The following is a 25,483-nucleotide window of genomic DNA, read 5'->3' as shown; positions in this document are numbered from 1 at the left end:
ACTGCTTACTCTTTTACAGGTCTGTTACTCTCTACCTTTTGATGGATGTGAGTGTAGGCCATACAAGGCTCTGTCATGCGTCTGTTTACAATCTCCCGTTATTACATGATACACACATTAATCAGCAGCAGGTCCATCTGATCACCATATATGGTCATCCATCGTTCGACTCAGTTGGGATGGATCCCACAAACAATTTGATAACTATGAGCCAAAATGGGTTCCTCCACACGGACCTTCCAAAATCAACAACACTCTACAAAGCGTGGAGTTCATGAAACACCTGTATGAACCTGTTGAAGACTATTCTAATCAGCACGACATCTCTCCGTAAAGAACCTTTGTTGTACTCTTATGTATGTAGATCAGAGATTGGGAAATGCCTCATACCATGAGGGCCGCCATAATATGTCATACTTACTGTATGTAATGAGTACTAAAGCAGTCGTGCACAAACTCACGCACACATGTAGCATGTGAGAATATTCTCAGAGAGATCAGTGTGTGCTGCTGAGGGCTTTCTGATGGACGTGACAGGAGAGCCTTTGGTCTGTCACACACTGACTCATCACATGCTTTTGTCACTGGAACACAGACTATTGGAGCTGACACAGAAGTCTGCTCTCTTTTGCCTTACAACGGTGGGAAACACCCAGACAGATGTGTAAAAATGCAGGTCATATTCAATTAGATTAAGCCATCAGTCACTGACAAGAAAAATACTATGGGAAAACATCTAACCCTAAACCTAACCATGGAAAAGTTTGACCACTTATCACATCATACATATTTATTTCAGTATTGATATTACCTTGACATCTTGATATCATATCATGTTGCATATCTAAGACATACACAGTATACTGGAACCACAGTGTGTAGGTTACGTAAGATTTCTTACATTTATCGGTATCGGCCGATAATGGATTTTACATTTTTTGTGTTAATTTCTTATTTTTTACTGTAAGATTACCATTGACATCATCTAACGCTCACTTAAATTTGCAATTTAACGAAAGTAGCGACAGATCGTTCCTTCTATATTGACATGGTGTTGCGGTTTATCATATAATACAAAAATGTAGGGTGTGGACTCGCGTCTATGCATCAGATGTTGATTAGAGCTGCATTTTACAGGTGCAGTACATTTTAGCGGCATCTGTCGGTGAGGTTGCGAATTGCACATAGAAAAGCTATGGTGGCTGACATGGGACAAAGATGTCGTAGTCTGAGACAGCAGAAAGTAGCCAGTCAAGCAATGAGGTTTCTTTAGAAAGGTAAATTAAAGAATTATATTTACCTAATTATTCAGTAAACTGATATGTTATTATGACTTTACTCATTGTGTCAGTGTTTTATTCACAAGATGAACATAGTGATGAAACGTCCTCTCAAAATAGCGACTTCCATGTAAGGGGAATGTAAATTTGCTCATTCTGATGTAATAAAAATATAATGGTTCATTAAGTCAGGTTTTTACACACCTCTGAAAACATAGCTGTGTGTATTATATTGAATTTATTTCAATAGATTCTCTTAAATATTACACACTGCACCTTTAAATTGAGTTCTGAATGAGACCTTGCAGTCAGTGGTAAGGAAAGGGATGGTTTATGCAGACTAAATGATTAAAGAAGAGAGGTCTTTATGAGTTGTTATACCAGAAGATCAGGTTATGCCATTTTGATTTAAAATGACAAATTAAAAGAAAAAAAAAATGAAGCACGCATAGATTAATCTTTCATAATAAGATGCATTTAGAAAATACAGTGACACGCACACACACAGATGTTCCGTTTTGTTTCAAATCAAAGCGTAAATACATGTAGAAAACATATCCTTGTGGCACTGCTGACACAGAAGAGCGTACGCTGCCTGCATTCAGCTCATATTCTCCAAAATGGCACAACGCTGATGTGGAGAGACGTAGAGGAGACGAACTGTTCAATAAAGTTGTTATTTTTGTTTTCTTCACATACAAACAGTATTCTCTTTGCTTCATAACGTTACGGTTGAACCACTGTTGGCAGATGGACTATTATAAAGATGCTTTTCATACATGATTTCAAGTTACTTGGCAGTCAATGGGACACAATCATAAGCCTCCCGGTTTTCATCCAAAATATCTTAAATTGTGTTCCAAAGATGAACAAAGCTTTTACAGATTTAGAACGACAGGGGGGTAAGTGATAAATGACAAAATGTTCATTTTGGGGTGGAGTAACCCATTTAATCAGATTTGTTCAGAATCAGATGGTCATTTTTCACCCAGATGGTGCATCTCAACCGCTGACTCGACTGAGCCACGGGAACACTTTTTTATAAGAAGCCATATTTTTAGAACATTTGTCATAAATACATTTTTAACATTTAAAATGATAGGAATACTTTCATTAGGATAGGACAGGATAGGATAGTTACTTTCATTGTACTTCTGCATCATTTTAACTTATTTTGAGGACCACATAAGTAAAAAAAAACAAAATACTTACCTCTGTAAGTATTAGACATTTAATTTAATATCTTATAGCATAAACCTATATAATATGCTAACAAACTCATTTAGAACATTAATATTATTTTTAAAGATTTATAACCTACTATTAAATTGGTTTTAATCAAACATGATGTGTTATAGATTACTAGTATCAAGACAAGTGATTATAATGGGAAATATCCTTAATTACAAGAATTAAAATGGGACAAACTACTAAATATTCTATATGATGATTTACCTGCTGGCTTGCTGGAGCTTTAAATGAGTGTTTACAATGTTGAACTGCCTTTAGTAGCCTCCCTTCACTCTTTCTCTCCGTCTCTGTCTTCTTTTTTGTGAAGGCATTTATTTTATTTTTTTGTCTACAAAGTGTGCCAACAACAGTCACTTTGTTGACTTGTTTAAATCATAATTTTAATTACATAATTATTCCTTTTTTATTTTGTACATCTTATAAATACAATTAAAACATTAAATCATCAGTTAAAATATTTGTTTTTGTCCTGTGGATATTAAATCATAAAGCAACACCCTCTGAACCAAATTAATTTGAGGTCAGGCTGTAATAATCAAACGTCAAACAAATCACACCACTCTAAACAGTCAAATTCAGTACAGGCAAAACAACAACTAACTGTTTCAATGAAGATCCAGCCACTCAAAACTAAAGTGTTTTAAACACACATAGAAATATGAAAGCAGAACACCATACAGTATGTGACTCCAGATTTGGGCTTTTCTGCAGCATTTATGCTTTTTCCCGCTGCTTTGAAAACTTCCCAAATCCCAGCAAAGACCCTTAATCCTTCAAAGAGAGTTAAGAATCAACTTCAGACGTATTGCGGGCTACTGCTTTAACACAGCCCTGCCAAACAGAATAACTGGATGAATGAACGAGTCGCTGTACGTGATCATTTGACTGTTTTACAGTTAAACTCACACTAACAGGCTGTCAGATGGAAGAAAAATCAACTCACCGGTTTGTGTGGGTGTGTAAGTGTGTGACAGTGCAGCCACGCACAGATTTCCCAGGACACACACAATTCCCAAAGTGCTGCTTGGTCAGCTTCGTATAAAATAACCTTTCAGGTTCAACCTGCTCTTTTCACCTCTCTCTCAGCTTAATCGGTCAGTTCTTTCTCTTTCTCACCGTTTTCCTGTATGCTCCTGTCTGCTTCACCTCTGTTAAGTCCCTCTCACATACTGACACACATGCACTCTCACTCTCTCACTCTCACTCTCTCTCTCTCTCTCTCGCTCCACCACTACAGGACTTCCTGGTTGACAAGGGTTTCTATGGTGAAGTACAGACTGTGTGCAGAGGCCTGGCTCACTTTTGGCTGCCTTTGCTAAAGAGCGTTTGAATAGGCAGTCAGCCTTTTGTGGCCATAAGGTGATATTTCACAGCACGGGGTTAAAGACTGGTGGATTCAAAGACTAAACCACATCCACCTCCTGATGGTCCTCCTCTCATTTCACTGTTCTTCCTGCGCTCCCGCCCCGCTGTTTTTCTACGAGCCACTGCTTATGCATGTCTGGCCATACATGGCCAAGCAGAGGAGGACAGCAGTGACTTCAGGCTTGAGAAATTCTTTAACAACAAATCAAAGACAAATAAAATGAGGCGAAGGTCTTGAATTGAGAAACATGCCCTATTCTGAGATCTGTCAAGAAAGTGTTAGATTTGGAGCAGGGGTCTCAAACCACTGGCCTTTGAGATTTCACAAAGCTTCTGAAGTGTTTATCCTTAAGGGAGAGTTCACACAAAAATCATTTACTCACATATGATCCAAAACCAAACTTTCTTTCATCTATGGACCACAACAGGTGAATTTTGAAGACTCTTTCACATGTGATAAAACTAGAGTAGGTGAAAAAAATAAAATAAAATAAAGTTTCAAATCTGTGATTTATGGTGTGTTCATATCTAATATTCTCTACTATTCAAACGTTTGGGGTCTGTTAGATTTTTTTGTTATATTTTTGAAAGAAGTCTCTTATGCTTACCAAGGTTGCATTTATTTGATAAAAGAAAATACAGTAGAGACAGTAATAATGTGAAATATAAAAATTTAAAAAAAACCGTTTTCTATTTGAATACATGTTAAAATGTAATTTATTTCTTTGATGCAAAGCTGTAAATTACTCCAGTCTTCAGTGTCACATGATCCTTCAGAAATGATTCAAATATGCTGCTTTGCTGCACAAGAAACATTTCTTAAAATTATTATTATCAATATTGAAAACAATTGTGTTGCTTAATATTTTAATAATATGAATATTTATAATATTAATATTTATAAAAAAAAATGGTGATACATTTTTACGTCTTTGCTGTGACTTTTTAAAACTTTAAATTAATCCTTGCTGAATTATGAAAAATAATTCTTATAAATAATAAAAATGCTATTATTATTTTTTTGTATTATACATGAATATACAAGCTGTGATACACCATACAACATTTTAGGAAACTAATAAGTTGAATATAAACATAGCAATATAATCATAAAAACAGATCAAATAACGTTGCTCATGACCCATATTTTACAGCCATTGACCTAATCGACTTATCATTGACTACTCAGACGTGTTCTATCCTGCTGTTTCTCAGGAACTGTGCTGATGGTGAATGAAGTTTATCACTGTACAGTACAAGGTACTGAGGATCTGATAGACAAGACTTCAGTTTTATGCAAGCGCATGATCAACCAGAGATAATAATAAGTAATAAATAATGTTTTTTAGCTGACATATACATGTTTTATAAATCCTTTTTTGTCACAATTATTCAAGTTTCAACTGCCTCGGCATGTATGAATTTTAAAGAAGGAATTCTAGATAACCTGAACTCTTTTATGCATGTGTGCTGTTTTCCAGAAGTCTCTATTTTCCACTGGATCTTGGGGAGCTAGTTCGTTCTTAATAATTCAGTGGTTTGGCTCAGTAGGGCAAACCAGTCTTAAATGGTATAATCTTACAGTGTGTGTGTGTGTGTGTGTGTGTGTGTGTGTGTGTGTGTGTGTGTGTGTGTGTGTGTGTGTGTGTGTGTGTGTGTGTGTGTGTGTGTGTGTGTGTGCAATGAGGCATTTTTGCCAAACACCAACCAGACTATTGCAAAACAGAGGAGGAGAGAAGAAAAATACATTCACAACTGACAGTTTAAACAGGAGAAAGCATGATGAGAGCAGACGAGAGGAGAGCAGAACAGAGGTCTTATGCTGCTATGAAAGCTGAGCGTGTGAGACTGAGAAAAGAGAAATAAATCATCGAGAGTGAATGATGAACTAGAAGAGGAGGCATGTTCGCTTCAGTTATTAATGGTCGGTCTCCCGCAGCGAGCTGATATTTGTGTCTGCCAGTACGATGATCAGTGGACTGAAAGAAACATCATTAAGCATTATACCATTCTCTTTATTATTCTATCTTTCTCTTTTTATTCTGTTATGTCAAGGTTCAGTTCTGTTCTAAAGATACAGATAAAAAGTGAGAAAGCATATCAAATGTACAGGTTTCTTTAAACCTGGGGTCTTTACAGCAGGAGGGTTGCCAGTTTTTGATCTTTAACACATTTTTGTGAAAGGTTTTCAATATTGCATAAAATACATGCATTAAATTCAGCTTAAGTTGAAGCTAAATGTTCCAAAATTGGTCAAAAGTGAGAGCAAAGACATTTAGAATCTTACAAAATAATTATATTTCAAATAAATGCTGTTCATCACTTTTTCCACAAAAAAAACTGTAAGTGGCACAACTGTTTTCAACCCTGCTAATAATAAGAAATGTTTCTTTATCAGTCAATAAGCATATTAGAATGATTTCTGATGTGACACCGAAGGCTGGAGTAATGATGCTGAAAATACAGCTTTGCATCACAGAAATAAATTACATTTTAAAATATATTCAAATATATAACAGCTATTTTAAATTATAGAAATATTTCGCAATATTACTGTTATTACTGCATTTCTGAGCAACTAAATTGAGTACTTGACCTCAAAAAGGATGTAAACCCCAGCTTTAAACCCAGCAGAAATCCATCGCTCTAATGAAAACACAGTCTGAAACAGCTATGATTTGTCAAAGTAATTATACAGTAAATTATAGCACAAACATGTTGCTTGAATCCTGACTAAATGTAACCAGCGGCTCAAGGGATACTGTGAATGACAGCTAAGCACTGCTGAATAACAGCATGACTGGTGTGACTCAGTGCTGCGTAAGAGGAAGCTAGGTTCACCACAATGGTAAATATTTACTCTTGACAAGACCCAGACCACGCTGCTATATCTCTGATAATGTTCTGTTACAAAGATGAGCTACTGTGAATAAAATGTGCAAGAAACAAAACACAAGAGCAAGAACTTCCGCCTGTCCCATCAGATTCAAGCAGCCTCAGATATATCCTTGCTTGTCAATGAAACAACAACAGTGCATGCATCTGATTCTAGTCAGCCCTTCCTTTCTATGGGGAAAACAACAGGACATTTCAAAAATGTTGTCTGACATGACATGTAACATGATTGTGCTTCTGTGGCCAACGATCAAATCCCAGCTCTGGTCCTTTAAGATCCCTACCCTCTCTCCCACTTCATTCTCTGTCCAGTCTGTCCATCCCACCTAAATAAAGGCAAAAATGCCTAAAGGTCAACATTTTGAAGAAAAAAAAATCTTACACTTAATAAACCAACAATAATTAAAAAAAATGTTTTAAGTATTTTTCAGTAGATGAGTTATGTTCATAAAATAACAACACAGTCATCTCTGGCGAAATAAAAGTGCAGCGTTGCGTTCTGTGCTAATTTGTATTGTGCTTTTATGTTAATAATTAATATTTTCATTTTGTGCCTTTGTTTTTATGTTTTAAGTTTTCATTTGAACTTAATGTGAATATTTTATATTAAAGATATGTGAGGGTTTTTTAATCTATTTACACTCTAAAAACTCCATAACGATGTAATGTACTGCATAAATATGAAGAATTTTTCCATATTGATTTTTTAACAAATGCTTCACCAGTATTTTGCACTGCATTGTGTTTTTGGAGAGTTAAAGGAAATGTCTATGAAATTAATGGATAACGTCCTGGCAGAAAATTATATTTTCCAGGGCAGCTTTGATTTAGGTTTTTTACTTTTTTTTATTTAGTAACGTTTTTCCATCCAATATGTTTTTTTTTTGTTGTTTTTTTGTTTTTGTTTTTTTAATGAAAATGATGATGTTCAATAGTTTTAGTTTCTAACACTGGTTCCACTGTGAACTGGTTTTCTGGCACATATTTCTCTATTTACTGTATATTCATTTGATTTTTTCAATTTAAAAAGCCAGCTCAACTGCTGACATGCACATGTAAAGATGTGTGATTCTACCTGCATCTATTATCATCCTGTAACTGACTTTCTTGAATTGATAGTGGTTTTTAGCTTCCAATTTTGTAGCAAAAAAAAACATCAATAAATAAATACTTAACATTTCTTTCTGTCATATTAACTCAAATACACTGATACATTTGCTCCCCTACTACTGGCTGATGCATCTACTTTATGAATAAATGGCTGTTGTCAACCAGTCACATGGGAAACGCTATTCGACAGGAATCTAGCAGATCAGGCTCAACAGCTATGGGTGCAACATTTCACAACATACCCAACAGCACATGATAACATGACAGCTGTAAGAGCACTGGATGTTCTCTTTGCATTCACATTGTCACTGAAAGAGGACTTGGACCTGTTTTTAGTCCACTTTAGCAGTAATATAAGATGTTTTATACCTTAACAAGCCACTGCACACAAAGTACCTGCATTTGACATTTCTCCACAAAAGTTACAGCAAGATAGAAAAGCTGATGTTTCACATTCAAAATCCCATTTAAAAACCAGCAGTGAAGAACAGAAGTACATACTCCATACAGTGGAGTGAAAGAGAGTCATGAAGTTAGAGGAGAACTGTGAGACGGGTATTTACCGTGAGGAGACGTTCCCTGGGATGAGCAGCACAGAAAGGGAACCGATCGCAGCCCGTTCTGTTTCTGCTGGGAGGGCGTTTGCAATTTACTGTGATACTGTGACTCAGCCTTTGTCCGTGTGTGTGTGTGTGTGTGTGTGTGTATGTGTGTGATACACAAGCCAGGATACAAGCCAGGATCATACATGAAACTCTCTGTGCCTAACGAGTCCAAAGCTCTGTAATAGTTTCCATCCCATACTCACACACACACACACACATGCACAGCTGGAAATAATAGACAGTCCCATGCAGGCTGAGGACCCACACCCACTTGTGTGTTATAATCAAAAGAACAAATGAGTGCATTTCCCTTCCTGCACAAACAGACGGCCTGTTTGATCCACAAATACATCGGTTCATTGTTCATTGGAGGATAGATGCTCTCTTTATGTCTCTCTGACGTACTGTCATCTAATTTCTTCATGCATGCTCTACTTGGCATACAAGAGAACAGGATTCCAACCTCAGGGCCTCCTTCAGTCTACTATCAGTAACAAAAAGGTGAATTGGAGAAGTGCCCTCTGCTGGAGCATGAGATGTCAATCAAATAACATCACTATGTTGAGCCACACAGCATGCTATTTCCACAGGCAATGATGTTTAGAGGCCGCTGATGTCCATTAAATTAGAGGATACTTAAACTACTGTGGGCTAACCGGCTAAAATGAGGCACTCGACATCAACCTAAAAAGCACATTTCAAATTACCGTCTAAGGCTGCAAAAAGAAAAAGTCTTGACATCTGCCTTTTTTTCTTGTAAGTGGTGATGTGTGATTCAAGAATGAGAGAAATGTTTAAAGTAAGCTTGCTGTTTAATAATCATTAGGAAATGTAACAGCCTTGCAAATCTATCAGACGTTGACTTTTTAATGAAGTGTTCCCTCCTGTCGGAATGATCTCTGCCCCCACACTTTGGAATTCTGTTCCCAAACGCATTCGTGATCTTTCTTCATTACAGGATATCAAAACCCAGCTTAAAACATCTCTTTTCCTTTCTTGTTTCTCTGATCTCTGACTGCATGATCTGATTCAGGCCATGGATTTCATGTTTATCTCTGTGTTTAGTTTTCTGTCTGCTGTCATGTTCATCTGTTTTGATATTGTAAAGTGACCTTGAGTTTGCAGGAAGGTGCTATATAAAATAAACATTATTATTATTATTATTATAAATGCATCTTCTAAATGACTAAATGTAAATGAAAAGATTTATCTTGAGCTCTGTCATGGAAACTAGCATGTATAAACCTACATTAAACTATTTAACAATCAATTAAAAAGAAATCTAAACCTGTATGTTATTATGCTGTCGGGATCAGCGGTTTGGAAAATGGATGGATGGATGATTCAGATGCAGGCACCTTCTTCAGGCAAGACTCTTTAGTGCATTTTGGGTATTCTCTAGCTGTTGAGTGTTCATCGGTTGTGCACTCGTTATTGTGGGTCATTATGGGATTGCGTGCACTCAGTAACGCCCAATATGGTTTCAGAGACAAATGGGTATCCTCTCAATAGTCTCAATAGTTATCTATTTGAAGGGATAGTTCACCCAAAAATTAATTACTCACCCTCATTTCGCTCCAAACACTTAAGACCTTCGTTCATCTTCAGAACACATATTAAGATATTTTTTTATGAAATCCGAGAGCTTTCTGACCCTCCATAGACAACAACACAACTAATACGTGCGTTTGAATGGTTAAATGGGTCACAAAAAGACTGTCATTCAAATGAAGAGCCATTCAAGAATTATTGTTATATGATAGGATAAATATTAACTAATGTATGTCAATTGGCAAATTAAAATGTAAACGGCAAATCAGTTATTACTGAAGTCAACTAGGACAACCAGTTAGATGGAAAAAAAAACTAATGTGCAGGTTATACTTGCATTTTTTACACTTTCTAGTAAGATTTTGTTGTTGTTTTTTTAATGACCAAACAACACAATTCATCTTTTTTCTGTCAAAGAAACAAACATGTCATTGTGATACCAAGGTATTGTACATCAAGACATAGAACTAGACAGAAGAACTAGTGGTAGTGTTTTATAGTGACCCAAGGACACTTACCGCGCTGCACGTCTGCTGTTGAAGAGGAGGTCTGTTTTCTTCATCAAACTTCAGCTCACTATGTGTGTCATTCTTTATCCCTCTCTCTGTACTGAGTCTCTCTGCATTGACTCGGTGGCTTTGCAAACCCTCTTTCTCACTTCTTTTCACTTTCCTCAGACTCTGTTCTGCCGTCCAAAATAAATATTTAACAGTCAGACAACGTGATCAACAACCAAAGGTCACATCCCACTCGCTCCACCTCTCTCCTCCCCTATTTCTATGATTTTCCCACCCTTATAACTAAGTTTCTGGGGTTTAACGGGAACAATGGTTTAATGCTGATGGCTACTGATTGGACATGTTGCCCTGCACTGCAGATACAAATGATACAAGAAAGCATGACACCAAAGATCTGCATTAGGCTTAAAATAAGTCTGTATTTTGCATCATTTCACAGCCGTTTGAGCATTTAATATTTAATCATTTAACCTGTTCCAACCTGAACTCACATTTGTATAAATTAGTTTGATCATATTTTCTAAATGTACTTATTCAGATACCTTAGGATCAGACCAAATCTGTTATTTGTGGGGGACTATCAGTTGATAAAGTATGAAAATGGTCTACATAAGCAAGATTCAATTCTTTAAAATGTTCGGTTTATCAAATAGATTGTGTGATAAACATATAAACCTGGTCTTGTGCATTTAAAACTGACAAACGTGCATCACAGATTATTAGTTTATGCTAAAGTTGTGCAATCCAAATGAATGAATTTTTTTATCTGCAAATAAAATTACATAAACATTTGTGGGGGGAAAGTCATTTTCTCAGAACATATTGATGATCTTCAATTTAGACAATAAAAATGTAGTTCACTGTTATCTGAAGGTCAGTTTAGTTTTATTAACTTCACTAAATGCTAAAAGAAAAAAATGTGGTACTGTAATTTTAATTTGGAGAACAGAATTAACAAATATTATACTAATTTAAGAGGATTTTAAACTAGATGTTTGAAATCAATATAAAAAACACTGCTACAGAAACACACATTTGTAAATGTAGACTTTTATCTGCAAACTCTTTGTGCTGTTTTGACTGGTTTAAATGAGATGTATTAGGTAAGTTAGGGCCTACCATTTCAAAATAAGCATAACCCTGAGATCATTTCCCCCTGTATTTCTCAATATTCTCTAAAATCTTAGGTAATCTATGGTATTTCAACATCAAAAAGCCAGAGACTAACAAACTAAACCAAATATAGCACTTTCTCTTCTTAGCACACAATGCATTTCTCGCGCCCAAATCCGTGATTCCTCTTCTCCACCCTTCCTGACTGTTTTCAAATAACTGACTGTTTTAAAGGAAAAAGCTCACACGTTCAAATTAAGACTTTCTCTGCAGCACTGCAGCAATGCGATGAACGTTGAACATGAACTTCGTAAAACAATCTGGATAATAATAACTATCTGTAAACTTTCGCAAACGGTTCTTGTGTCTTGCTGGGCGTTTGTTTTCCTGTAAAATACTGACACCTGGCTGAAAAGTGCAGTAGTGCAAGACCAGCATAAAAATCGAGAAGCACCCGGCTGCAGCCTGCAGATCGAGGCGGGGCTGCACCTGGGGCGGGGTTGCACGTGCAGCCCCGCCCCATACCTACTCTGATTGGTTCGAACGTCTTTCATAGACTTACATGACAGGAAATGTGTGCGTAGTTGGTGTAGTACGGAGAACGCTGCTTAAAAAGCTAAAAACGCTGTACAGTTTTACAAAGCCTTCATAATGCACAAAAGAAGAAAAATAAAACATTAGCTTGTAACTCGCCATGTCCCTGAAATGATTGTTTTGTTAAATTAAGCTGATCTTTAGGCTAACATACGAATATAGTAAATTAATTGGGTTGATTATCCACAGTAAGACGATCAGGTCTTCAGATACAAGAATGGAATTATGAATTAAATAATTTTAGAAAATTTTATTATTTCATATCATCAGAGTATGAGAAAGGAAAATGAAAGGGGTATATCATTACTGTTTTAATTTATATAGCATGAAAAGACAATTATTGTTACATATAATTATCCGTCATGCAGTTGATAAATGACACTGCAATATTCTAATGTGTCTGCCAATTCAATTTTTATGAAACTTTTAATTTTCTTTACTACATTGCAAAACATAGACTTTTTCTCCCCTTTATTTCAGGAAAATATGCTGCTCCTCCATTGTTTGAAAGTGAAGAAATCGATAAACTTTTATTTCTATCGGCCAGTGATGATTCTGAAAGGACATACCTGTAAACCGTTGCTATAGTAACGAACACAATTTCATGATAATTGTGCTCTTATCTTAGTGCAGTCTCACAGCCACTGTCAAATATTGAGATACACTTTATAAAGTATCATCTATTTATATTAAATTGGTATCTTCTCCGTTATCCATTTTGTGACCATTGAGCCGATTCTTTTCAATCAGCAGGAATGATTCGGGACATTCTATGTTTAATGTGGCTTAATGCATTAAAACTGTGTTTTTAAAAGACCAAACTCAGTAAACAAATTAATAATAAAGCATTCTATTCACTGACAGGCAGATGAGTCCAGAATAAGAATACAATGTGTTTAATTAAGTGTTAAGCGTTTTCCTCCCATAGAAAACCATTAGACTTAAAGGAAAACGCGTAACGTGGCGTAATGCATTAAAACGTGTTTTAAAATGACCAAACTCAGTAAACATTTTTAATAACACATTTTATTTACAGACAAGCAGGTTATGGGTGGAAATTAAACGCTTTGTGTTCGTATTCTGTGCTCATATCTGCTTGTCTGTGAAAAGAATGCTTTATTAATAATTTGTTTACTGAGTTTGGTCTTTTTAAAACACTGTTTTAATGCATAAAGCCACGTACTTTCATGTTAAGCGTGCTTTTAGAATGTCCCAATTATTAATTTGTGAATTAATCTGGTCAAGAAGAGTAAACTTGCAGCAGCTAACATCTCTTGATTCAATAAATCAGACATAGTGAGTCAAGTTAACAATAAAAAACTGCATTATAGGAAAGGCTTTGTAAAGCTGTACAGCGTTTTTAGCTTTTTAAACAGCGTTCTCCGTCCTACACTAACTACGCACACATTTTCTTATCAAGTCAATGAAAGACGATTGAACCAATCAGAGTAGGTATGGGGCGGGGCTGCACGTGCAACCCCGCCCCAGGTGCAGCGCCGCCCCGATCTGCAGGCTGCAGCCGGGTGTACTTGTAAAAATCAAACAAAACAAACTGTTTACATAAAATGTATTTAATACAAAATACAAATAAATAAACGAATAAAAAAGCATTATTCATATACATATTTACATATATTTACATCATATTATTTACATTATAGATTTAAAGATCTCAGCATATGTATAAATATATATAGACATATATAATCAATATGAATTTATCCAAAGTGACTTACAAAACAGAGTAAAAATAAATAACATATACAACATCTGCACAGTGCAGTGACAGATTAGTACATTACAGCAGCACATAAGAACTTAAAATACATTCAATATACATTCAACAAACTGTATGGCCACTTCTTAAACTGGTACGAAAGTTAGTGGACGTAGGGATGGAAGGAACCCAAGGGCTGACGACACATAGGACAGGTCCCAAACGTCATGTGAACCCTCATGGCGCACGGAGTACACATGCATTTATGACCGCAGCTCAGACGACAGTTTGCCACATCACTGTAACACACCACACACTCCACACAGTCTGGAGCTTCATGATCTAAAGCAAGGAAAGAGAGGAGTTAAGGTGGTCAAATGATGTGAACTAGGCCATCACAGAGCTGCCTTGCACCTGTCTGATTCTCACCTGTGGTGTCAAGATGATGGTTTCTCAGGTTTCTCTGATCCAGCATACTCATGTGTTTCTTCCTCTCCTGTGTTTCTTTCTCTTCAGTGTGTCTGACGTGTGTGAGAGCAGGACAGGAGCGACTGGTGAAGATCCAGCGCTTCATTTTGGAGCCTATATACAGAGACCACATCAACTGTTAGGACCACTCAAAAAAACAAGCTTTTATTTCTGATGACGCTTGGGTGTAGCTTAGATCAGGGGTCTTCAAACTTGGGATGCGTTAAATCTCTCAGAGAAAAAAATAAGATTTTACTAAATGTATTTTTAGAGCTGTCAAAGTTAACAGGGACATTTAAGATACTAATGAATTTGTTTCTTGTACATGACTTATTAATGTTTCAATCACATTCACAATATTATTTTTTGTATCTTATTCTCTGTTAATAATTAATACTACTATTAATGATTCTATCTTTAATTTTATTAATTAATTCAGTACTATTATTATAACTATGTTATGCTTTCAAAAGACTGGTCAGAAATCATGAGATTAATTAAGATTATTTTATTCTACTCTGTTAATCTCACATACTATGACAATTCAATAAAAAGTAGTTTTCTAGATAATATTTTAACAATTTTATATACAGTGACAATATATATATATATATATATATATATATATATATATATATATATATATATATATATATATATAGCACACTGCATAAATGGGTTATTCAATAATATTATGCATTTATATTTTAGAAAAGGGGCTTCACTTCAGGGCATCATATTGGCGGGAAAACGTTTGAAAACCCCTGGCTCTTTCTCTTACTGAAAAATAAAGCTTAATTTAATATTACATTATACTTAAAACATACCACAAAAATAAAAAAGATATTGTTATTGTGTGTAGTGTGTTTGTTTGTTAAAGGGATAGTTCATCCAAAAATAAAATTGTGTCATCATTTACTTGCCCTCAGATTGTTTCAAACCTGGAAGAACAGATGATAAGGAAGTCAATGGGTGCCGTCAACTGTTGCCCATATTCTTCAAAACATCTTCTTTTGTGTTCAACATAAGAAAGAGACTCATACAGGTTTGGAATAGCTTTAGGGTGAGTAATCGACGATAGAATTCACATTTTCGGGTGATTTATGCCTTTAATTCAGTCAGAGCACAGTATGACAACAGAAGCCTCACCGAGCATCGTGACCGCCGTGGTCTGCCCGTAGACGTCGATCATCGCCCAGACGGGCCACTTGGGGTTCAGATGGGTCTGTTCCGTGTGTGTTCTGCCATCAGAGCTCCGTATCCTCAGACTGCCGTTCTTCTTCAGCATGAACTCAATCTCTGAGCCGGGGCGACAGATGTGCTCGGGGACGATGACCGCGGCGTACAGCGGGGAGTTGGTCAAGTCTGGGATGGCCAGAGGGGGTAGAGGTGTCTGCTCGGGGCACACATGAGTGAATCCGAGCCGCAGTGCCCCGTGCCAGACTCCGCCGCAGCGCTCGACCTGCAGCCGCAGCTTCTCCTCGGGCTTCACCGCTCGCCCGCTGAACGTCAGCCCGTGGCAGAAGGACGACTCGTCCCTGGAAACCCGACGCCCGCCGTCACTCAGCGTTATCAGACGACCCTTCACGTCTGAGTGGAAAGAAATCGCTTTCAGGCTCCACCGGGTGTGACACACGCACCTGACTTCCTCTGGAGGAGAAATAAGACGAGTCTGGCGTTAGAGAGTCATTTAAGCGGCGTGGCTCTCTCTCTGTTTTGATTCATCTGTCTCTTTTTGCGACTGCGGGACTTTCCAGTGCGTTTGATTCGCGAATCATTCTCTTGGTTCAAATGACTCGAGAATCGGACCTGAGCGCCTCTCGAGTCAATCCTCATTGAACTAAACGACGTGACGGTTTTATAAACACAGATATGAAACCGAGTTGGTTTGATTCTCAACCAAAATATTTAAATTACGTTTTGTTTAATGTGAGTGCAAATTCCATTTATGTTCTAACTGACACGAATCACACTGAATACATCACTATGTTTCCTGGAGTTTCCTTGTGCATCACATCACAGACATAATCAAGCTCGGACTCTCCAACGTTGCACGGTGAATCATAATTACATATTAACACATATTATAAAATGTTATCAAATAATTTAATTGACGATGTAATGGTTTGCATTACTGTAAATTCATTGTTTGGTTAACTTTCTTAAAACAAACAAAAAACAAGTTCATTACTTGCTAAGTTACATTTTTATATACCAACATAATTCTCTTTAAACTTGACTTTTCTTCATAAAGAGATATTCAAAAAAAAAAAAAGTATATTAAAAGTACCATTTGCCCATTTAATCTCCTTACCTTTCTTTTTCTCTGTCATCCTGTTTTCTTAACCAGCTCGTGGTATCTTCTTCAGTATTTCTGTTTCTGTATCTTGTTGGATAGGGAATCTGTTGCTTTTTAAATGCACGTGTTGTGGTTTATAGCTAAACATTACTCCTTATAGGATGAGGATCGAGGAGGGACTATTGGGGGCGGAGTCTGGAAAGTTACCTTGAGGATGACTCCATTCCTCGGCAGCAAAAAATAAAAAGTTGGGATTTTTTTTACTTCTTTAGTCATTCAAGTGTTTTTGTGAGTACAAAGGGTAAAGCAATAGAAAGCAGTTGGGGGTTTCAGTGAGCACTTTTGATCATGTGAATGCACAGTGTCCCATTAGCAGTATGCTGTTGGCTGTTGCCTACTGTTGAATACTTTCACTTTTCCTCTTTTGTTTTTGTTTGCTCCTTGTTTTTTATTTTTGTCATTTAAGAAACTGTTGGGATTTTTGTCATTGCAGAAATGCTGTCATTTCAGTTTGACAACCAACGAGTAAAACTATAAATTCAATGTAAATTTTCACTTTTGCCATATTTCAATGAGCCATCAAGCTGTTCTCTAAAAGTAGAAATATTTGCTGGACCGAGGGTATATTGGTTTGTGTTTTGGTGGATTTAAAACTCTCCACTGAATAAGCAGTCGACAAATTCAGAAAGCTCACTTTCAGTTTGAGTGTGTGAGTCAAGGTTACTTTATTATTGATATAATATGCTCACCCAGTCTGTCATTCACTCATATGTTTTGTAATTATTTCATAGGGTAAATCTGAAAATGGAAATGTTCTATTCAAGAATTCATGCACAAAATGCATTGCAAAATCTAATACCTCAAATAGTGACTATATACAAACACTAAACAAATAAAATAAAAAAACTCTAATGTTAAGCATGAATAAAGTATGGATTAAAGAGTAAGTGTATGTTGCAGTGTTGTTTATTCACAGCAATATAGTTCAGACTTTAGCAGGTAACATAAAAACAGTCCAAAAAGAAACTAAACCATGATGCTGAGAATTAGGGCTCATAAAATGCATGACTGTTTAGTAGTGTAATAATTAATAGTGATAATGCCTTTCTTCTTTATTGTTTGAAGTTCCTCCTCAGATGATTGCAGCTTTTCAGTCTTGGTAAATAAACTTTACTGGGAATCATGAGGGGTCAGTTCTGTAAGGTCAAAAATGATCAAAGACTTCTGTTTTTCCTATCCCAAACTATCTTGAGTAACAAAAGACCCATTTGGCATTTCTGATGGCATTAAAGTGATGATATCAATCAAGGCCTGTAGGTCAGCATGTGTTTACATTGGGGGTCTGCTAATTGTCACACCTTTTGCACAATGGGTGAAGCTGTAGTCTGCTGATTGGTCAGGTTGAATGTCTCACATTTGGGTTTCAGTCACATGGTCAAGGAAGGGATAAAAGAAGACTGTGAATGTTGCTCTACGCTTTTTCTCTCTTCTGGCTTTTCTTTGGTGACTCTTTCCTTTGCTGGAGCTCTCTTCTCAGGGCCTTGCCCTCTCTCCCTCTATTTCTCCCTCTCTCTATCTCCCCCTCTCTCTTTCCTTCTCAGGTAATATTTTACATACATTTTGGGTACAATTAACTATATGTTTTACCATCCTTCATCTATTTTGTAACCAATTCAAGTGTAACCATAACAAAATATTGTTATTAAACCATTTTAATTATTAATTATGTGCTAACTAGTCTTGACTCAATATTAACTTTGAAGTGCTACCTATTGCAATACAATATAGTCACTTAATAGCAACGCTCTCCCACATATTTAGCTATTGTAACTGCGCTTATTCCCGTCGTTGGTATAAGTGGCAGTGGGTGGTAATAGAGTAGAAATGTACAGTTTTATAACATTGTGCTGATAACGTTTCTTTAGTCCTTTCGGCAACCCTACAGCCTGAACCTCTGTAGGCAAACCACCCTTACAGTTCCCTCAGACAGGAGCTTTTAAATCGTAAAATTACTACTATTACTATGTATTACACACATAAATTACTACTACAAATATAATACATCATATACAAATAACTGTTAGAAAAGTGCATTAGTGCTTTCTTCTTAAGTAATGAAATAAATTAGGAAATAGATCTAAATATATACATAATTATTAAGGATGTGACAGTGTCCATTCTGACAAAGTATATTAAGTTTATGTTCTCTGATTGCTCTCAGGATCATCCTGTAAAGTTGCACTTCATCTTTTACAACCCTGGGCAGGAACAATCCCATCATGCATGTGTTGGCAAACGTTAGACGGCATCCACGCTGCTCTGGTTGATAGAAGTGAATGCTGGGCTTCTGGGAAAACCCAAGTGGTGGGACCTCATCCGCTCCAGTTATGAAAGCCAAAATCTCCTCAAAATGCATATTAGCATATTAGCTCAACCGATCATCTAGATTAAAGGACCTGAATTAACTGTCAAATGAGGGTTACTTTACATTATATATATATATATATATATATATATATATATATATATATATATATATATATATATATATATATATATATATATAGTAGCCTAACTTATTATTTAAAGCAAATCAATAAGAAAAATGTCAGTTATAGGCCAATATATACCTGTAGTGTCAAACTCAAACGAGAAGATTGTTTTAATATATAATATAGATTTGCAATTCCATGTTGTTTGAAGGACACTCAATATAAACATTTTTAAATAGAGTACTTTTGTTTAATCTATTACCTTTTTAATTAAGCATAAGCCTATATAATTGCAGTGATTAAGTTGTGAGCTGCAAAAAGACAATCAGAATATTTTCTTATTTTTGTACTTTTTGAACCTTTAAATTTTGCAATTCATATTTTTTAACTTTTAACTTTTGCACTAATTATGACTGTCCATCATTAAACATTTCAGAAAAGATTTATTCCATGTAAGTTAACAGTTTTAGAAATGACACATCTCATTCTGGGAATTGGACAGGATGCAGATCCAAAGTACTGAACTGTAAAGATGGATGTTTCCTCCTGTTGGAAATTTACTGAAAAGTTCTGTAGTAGGCTATTAGGCTACTGATTTGTTAGCAAATCTTATGGATTCTGAATTAGCTTCTGGAAAAAAAAATATAATTCTCGTTCAAAATGTGATGTCTACTATGGTAGAAATCAATAAATCACGTGATTATCGTGCGCATCTCATTAGTTAAGTCGTTTCTGTGATTAATAGTGCCGGTTAATCTAGATCACTTGCTTTCTGATGGAAATAGATCACTATAGCTGCATTATACCGCGTTCATTAGACGAATCGCATTTGCTTATGAACATGATATTGCGTAGCTTGTCAGTGTTTTTATTCATGTAATTTATGTTTTTGTTAATACAGCACATAGCACTAGTCAACTAAATGAACGTAACATGGCATGAAAGCACTTTTGGAAGTTGCGGAAATGTCATTTTGGAATTTCTGTGGTCTAATGTGATATTGTTTTTCACGTTTTTGTTCATGATGAAATCTTCTTGCTGTAATTTAATTTATTACCCGTTGAATTCATTTTGAAAGCGACGCCTGATGAATGTATTTTTAGTCCAGATTAATGATTAGTATTAACAAAGTTCAGAGGCTGTCATCTGGGATCAACTTACTATGTTGAGTATTTTCATCAGTTTCAATATGAAAAATTACTTTCATATTGTTTCAATGTATTTATTGCAATTTGGGAAAACAGTAATACAATTTTATAATACATTTTTTTTTTATCAAAACATGGATTTAAAATTGTAGTGTTATTATAACCTGCAATGTGCAATGTGTAATCAAAATGGATTTATTGCGTTTTGGAACCAAACTCTTCATATATATTCAATTTAAATCAATCGATGTCGTAAATCCCATGACATACAGTAGTAACGAGCTATAACCAGTTTACTGGAAGTTTACAACGATATTTCATCACTCTGTAGTGTAGACATTTCGAAGAAGTCATGTGCATGTGACATATCTCATTTATTAGTTTACGTTATCACGTGACACGGGAGCCGCTTTAAAGAGCAGAAAATAGAACATAGCCAGCCAGTCATTTTCCTATTGCAAGAGCTACAGTAGGACTGGTTCTATTTCGTTCTTCCTGACCGCCAGAGGCAGTGCTTCACACTGGATCTCTCGTTGCAAATGCATAGGTGGAGTCTAATACAAACAATGTCCCTCGTGACCAGGATGACTCAGGGTGCTCTCCTATTTAACCCCGTGACTTCCTGCACACTGTCCCTATAATCTTCTCGCGTGCATGTATGCAGGTCGTAGATTATGTAAAAAAAAAAAAAAAAACACTAGAATCCATTCTTCACAGCTTCGCAACAGGAAGCATTGTTGGTGTCTCGTGATTGCGCGTCCTCCAGAGGCTGCAACGGATTCATTGGGATTCCATTGATAACGAAATAAAGCAGGTGAGTTTGTTTACATTTATGCTGGCGTTCGTTCTCGTTTTTCTGGCATTGTGTTGGTCGCTAGACAGAGTGTTTTCGCTCGTTGAAAGGACCATAATAACTTGCAGCTGTAAGTTAAGTTAGTTAAGACCACGCTTGGAGTGTGTGCGCTCTGTATAGCGATTGGTATCTAGACTAATAGGTACAATACTCATCTACTGTGTTATTGAATGAGCTAGCAGTTGTAAAAATAATAATAATAATAAAAAATAAAAAAACCTAAAGAAATTAAGCTTGTGCCTCGTGTGTATATAACAATATACACGCATTAATTATAGTAGGATTTGTTATTGTATTTACATGTACACTTCAATAATGGTGTGTGTATAATATATTGTATAGAAATAATTTCTCTCTAGTAAGTTTTCTGGCAAGGCTTGCTTGGGAAGTGACAGAGTGATTCCGCTCAACCTACCAAATATCTTCCGGAACCAGAATGGAAAAGTTACCTCATACTTGCACATTGTGCATGACTGTTCTCCAGGCGGATGATGGGCATGACTGCTGCCCTTCCTGTTTAGGCCTAGAACACCTTAAACAGGGCCTCACAGAAGACGCTTGCATGAACTGTAGCGTCATGTCTTGGGAGAGGAGGACTTCGAGGGTAACTATGGTGGAAGGGCTTTTGGGGGAGTCGCTACCACCACCTCCACCACGTAAAGCAACAAGTAAGCATAAAAATACTGGATCAACCAGTGCTTCCGCTGGTAAAAGACCCAAGGAAGACCCTTTAGGGAAGAAGGTGGAGGTGCTGACGGCTGAGTTTGCTCAGATCAAGTCTTTGCTTATGAAGTTGCAACCGAGCGGGAGACTAGTATCCTCAGTCGAAAGCCCTGCTAAGGAGTCACCCATTGGGGAGGAGGATGTCCTTTCAATGGCGGCTTCTCAGAGCCAGTTCTATGATGATGATGATGGAGAAGTGGAGGTTATATCTGATCATCAATCCCAATTCTCCCATGATGGCTCCCAGGAAGCTGGTCATGGATCGGCAGAAGGTCCAAAGTCAGAGCAAGAGCTGGTGAAGCAAGCTCTTCAGGCTGCATTGGCTCGCTTGGGTCTTGACACAGCCCCGGCGGTGGCAACCTCTTCTAGTGCTTTTTTCAGAGGTTCATCGCATCCCTCTCCTCTTACAATTCCACCATCAAAGGATTATATCGAGGAGTTGCAAAGATGCTGGGCTAACCCTAGGTCGCTTATGCACCCCACTAGTGCAAACAGGGCATTGGCTGCGATGCAGGATGCAGACACTTATGTCTTGGGTCAGATGCCTAAGGTTGATCCGTTTATTGCCTCGTTTGTTCTTTCTCCAGAGGAGGTATTGAGGCCTAATGTTCGATGCCCCCGGCCTCAATGCAGGATTACAGATGTTCATCTTATCCAGGCATATAACACGGCAGCACGAATGGGTCGCATTGGCAATTATCTCTCCCATCTTATGTTGGCCCTGTCTCAGTCCCTTCAATCATCAGGGAGTGATCCTTTTAACCAAAACTTAAGTGATGCCTCCCTTCAGGCAGTGGCATTCATGACAAGAGCTCAGACCAGGCAGCAGTTTGCTGACCTGAGGAGAGTTCCACAGGCTCACATAAATTACCGACAGCATTCTGGGGGGTATGAATTGCCATGCTCTACGTTTTCAACACGCCCAGGTGTTCTTCACAAGGGCCAGCCTCCAAGATCACCACGTGTAGAAAATTCTCCTCCATGGCCCCTGGCTCGGGGTCAGCAAGTATTTCAGGCTCCTAGGGGTAGAGCACCTGGCCAACGGCCCACCAGGGATGCTAGAGGCCATGCACGTAGGTCCTGAAGGTCAGCGGCCGGCCGTCGGACGGTTTTCTTATCAGCAGCTCAGTTACTGGGAAACAACAACTTCCGACCCATGGGTTATAGCAACACTAACCCAGGGGTACAAGCTGCAGTTCCGACGGCGGCCGCCCGCTTTCAAAGGGGTCAGGATGACCGTAGTCTCAGACCCCAACAGTTCACTTGCCTTAAAACAAGAAATAGCAAAACTCCTAGAGAAAGGTGCCATCGAACCAGTAGATTGGTCAGAACGGCTAGGTGGGTTTTTCTCCATTTACTTCCTCATTCCAAAGAACGATGGCGGTGTAAGGCCCATACTCGACCTTCGCGGCCTCAGCAAGTTCCTGAAGATCTTACCATTTCGTATGTTGCGCATAACCGATGTTCTTCAGGCAGTCGAGCAGCAGCACTGGTTTACTACGGTAGACCTAAAGGATGCTTACTTCCATATTCCAATTGCTCCTCAACACAGGCTGTTCCTCCGATTTGCATTCCAGGACCAGGTTTATCAATTCCGTTTCCTCCCATTCGGCCTTTCTCTAACGCCACGAGTCTTCACCAGGTGCATGGCGGCCGCACTGGCTCCAATCCAAGCCACAGGGCTACAGGTGCTTCCATACTTGGACGACTGGCTCCTTTGCTCCCTCTCTCAGGAGCAGGCAGTGTTAGAAATCACACAGCTGCTCGCACATATTACTCAACTGGGCCTTTCTGTGAATTTCAGCAAGAGCCGATTAATTCCAAGTCAGTCTGTGGGGTTCTTAGGTCTCACGCTGGACTCACAGTCAATGAAAGCCACTCCATCAGAACAACGGGTGGACAATATACTACTACTCCTTCAACGGTTTCGGAGGCATGCCAGACTCCCATTCAGGTGCTTCCTCAGGCTCACAGGTATGTTGGCGGCAGCAGCGGCAGTCATACCATTGGGCCTCCTTTCACTACGCCCCTTTCAAAGATGGGTGAACAGTCTCCACTTGAACCCCAGTTGGCACAAGAACAGGTTGATCAAGGTGACACAGCGATGCCTTCGGGCCCTGAAGTCTTGGAGGAGCAGATTGTATCTGACCAAGGGGGTTGTTCTGGGCATGATTCCCTCTCGAAGGGAAATAGTCCAGACCGATGCGTCCCTTACTGGCTGGGGGGCAGTCTGGCAACACAGAGGAGTCACAGGACAATGGGGTCCTCGGGAAAAGGGCGAGAATATAAATACCCTAGAACTTCGTGCAGTTCTGCGAGCTCTGAAGCACCTCGCTCCGTTTTTGAAGGGCAGGCATATTCTTGTCAGGTCGGACAACAGATCGGTGGTTTATCACATCAACCATCAAGGGGGCACAAGGTCCAGCCAATCCCTTCAAGTATCGCAGGAACTGCTGACTTGGGCCTTCCCTCGCTTTGCAAGTATCAGAGCAATGCATATTCCAGGGGTATTAAACATGGTTCCAGATTTCTTGTCGCGCCACAGAATTCCATCAACGGAGTGGAGGCTCAACCCAGAAGTGGTAGAGATGATATGGCAGCGGTTTGGCAGGGCAGAAGTGGACCTATTTGCCTCGGCGACAACGACCCACTGCCGTCTCTGGTTCTCACTAGCAGAGGAATCCAGTCCGCTGGGGCAGGATGCTCTAGCCCACGCCTGGCCAGATCGGTTACTCTATGCCTTTCCCCCGATACCGATGATCGGGGTAACTGTTCACAGGGTTCTTCAAGGGCACCACAGGCTGCTGCTAGTGGCGCCAAACTGGCCGGGGAGACCTTGGGTTCCAGTGATGTACAGGCTCCTAGACGGGGATCCTTGGACTCTTCCCAGGAGAAAGGATCTCCTCCAGCAGTTGGAGGGTCAGATTTGGCACCCGAATCCAGAACGCCTGCAGCTCTGTGTGTGGCCTCTGAGGGCCCGGAACCACTCTTTGGAGCCTGCGATCAAGGGGTCCAGAACACCATATTGAACTCTAGAGCACCTTCCACCAGGAGTGCTTATACCTATCGATGGAAGCTTTTCTCTGATTGGTGTAGGGAGCAAGCAGTGGTCCCAGAGCACTGCCCTGTTCCTCTGATTTTACGTTTTCTGCAGTCACTATTAGAAAAGAATAGAGAAGCTGCTACTTTAAGAGTTTATGTGGCTGCAATTTCAGCACATCACGTAAGAATAGATGGTCAGCAATTGGGTTCTCATGTCTTGGTTACTCAGTTTCTTAGAGGTGCTCAGCGACTGCGCCCCCCTCAGGCCATTAGGGTTTCTTTATGGGACCTGGGCATAGTCTTAAAGTCTCTTACATTGCCCCCGTTTGAACCTCTAGAGCAGAGCGATCTGGAGTGGATATCATTGAAGGCAGCATTTCTCTTGGCCATTGCTTCGGCTAAGCGGGTGAGTGAACTTCACGCGTTATCAGTTAACACATCCTGTATGCGCTGGAACGC

The 25,483-nt window shown here is 38.4% G+C and overlaps 2 protein-coding genes across 7 annotated transcripts in view; both read right to left on the bottom strand.

Moving 5' to 3' along the window:
* The window catches only part of LOC132097507 (vinexin-like), a 52,674-nt gene extending 41,943 nt beyond the window's left edge, over nucleotides 1-10,731 (bottom strand). For 2 of the 6 annotated variants that reach the window (XM_059503251.1, XM_059503255.1), the window contains exon 1: nucleotides 3,475-3,999. The gene's annotated coding sequence lies outside the window, so the exon portion shown is untranslated. Of the gene's footprint in view, nucleotides 1-3,474; nucleotides 4,013-8,464; nucleotides 8,563-10,575 lie in introns of those variants that run through there. The other 4 variants (XM_059503253.1, XM_059503254.1, XM_059503257.1 and 1 more) reach the window with 4 other exon arrangements.
* Nucleotides 10,732-13,837: 3,106 nt separating this feature from the next.
* LOC132097115 (E3 ubiquitin-protein ligase NEURL3-like) lies at nucleotides 13,838-16,901 on the bottom strand. Its single transcript, XM_059502739.1, has 4 exons — nucleotides 16,782-16,901; nucleotides 15,617-16,117; nucleotides 14,429-14,581; nucleotides 13,838-14,341 (listed from the first exon to the last, which is right to left on the bottom strand). The coding sequence occupies exons 1-4, from the start codon at nucleotides 16,798-16,800 to the stop codon at nucleotides 14,163-14,165; spliced, it is 852 nt and encodes a 283-aa protein (XP_059358722.1). The 5' UTR covers nucleotides 16,801-16,901; the 3' UTR covers nucleotides 13,838-14,162.
* Between the last annotated feature and the right edge of the window lie 8,582 nt (nucleotides 16,902-25,483).

Source organism: Carassius carassius, chromosome 21, assembly GCF_963082965.1.
Source record: "Carassius carassius chromosome 21, fCarCar2.1, whole genome shotgun sequence".
NCBI classification, from domain to species: Eukaryota; Metazoa; Chordata; class Actinopteri; order Cypriniformes; family Cyprinidae; genus Carassius; species Carassius carassius.
Note: the sequence above shows the minus strand (reverse complement) of the source record. Positions and strands in the feature narration are given on the sequence as shown.

Bases quoted from the DNA above. Each gene is read 5' to 3' on its own strand.
- LOC132097115 (XM_059502739.1), bottom strand. The intron at 14,582-15,616 runs GTGAGGCTTCTG...CTCTGTATATAG, and splicing joins CACGGCGGTCACGATGCTCG to GCTCCAAAATGAAGCGCTGG. The intron at 14,342-14,428 runs GTGAGAATCAGA...TCCTTGCTTTAG, and splicing joins CCATCATCTTGACACCACAG to ATCATGAAGCTCCAGACTGT.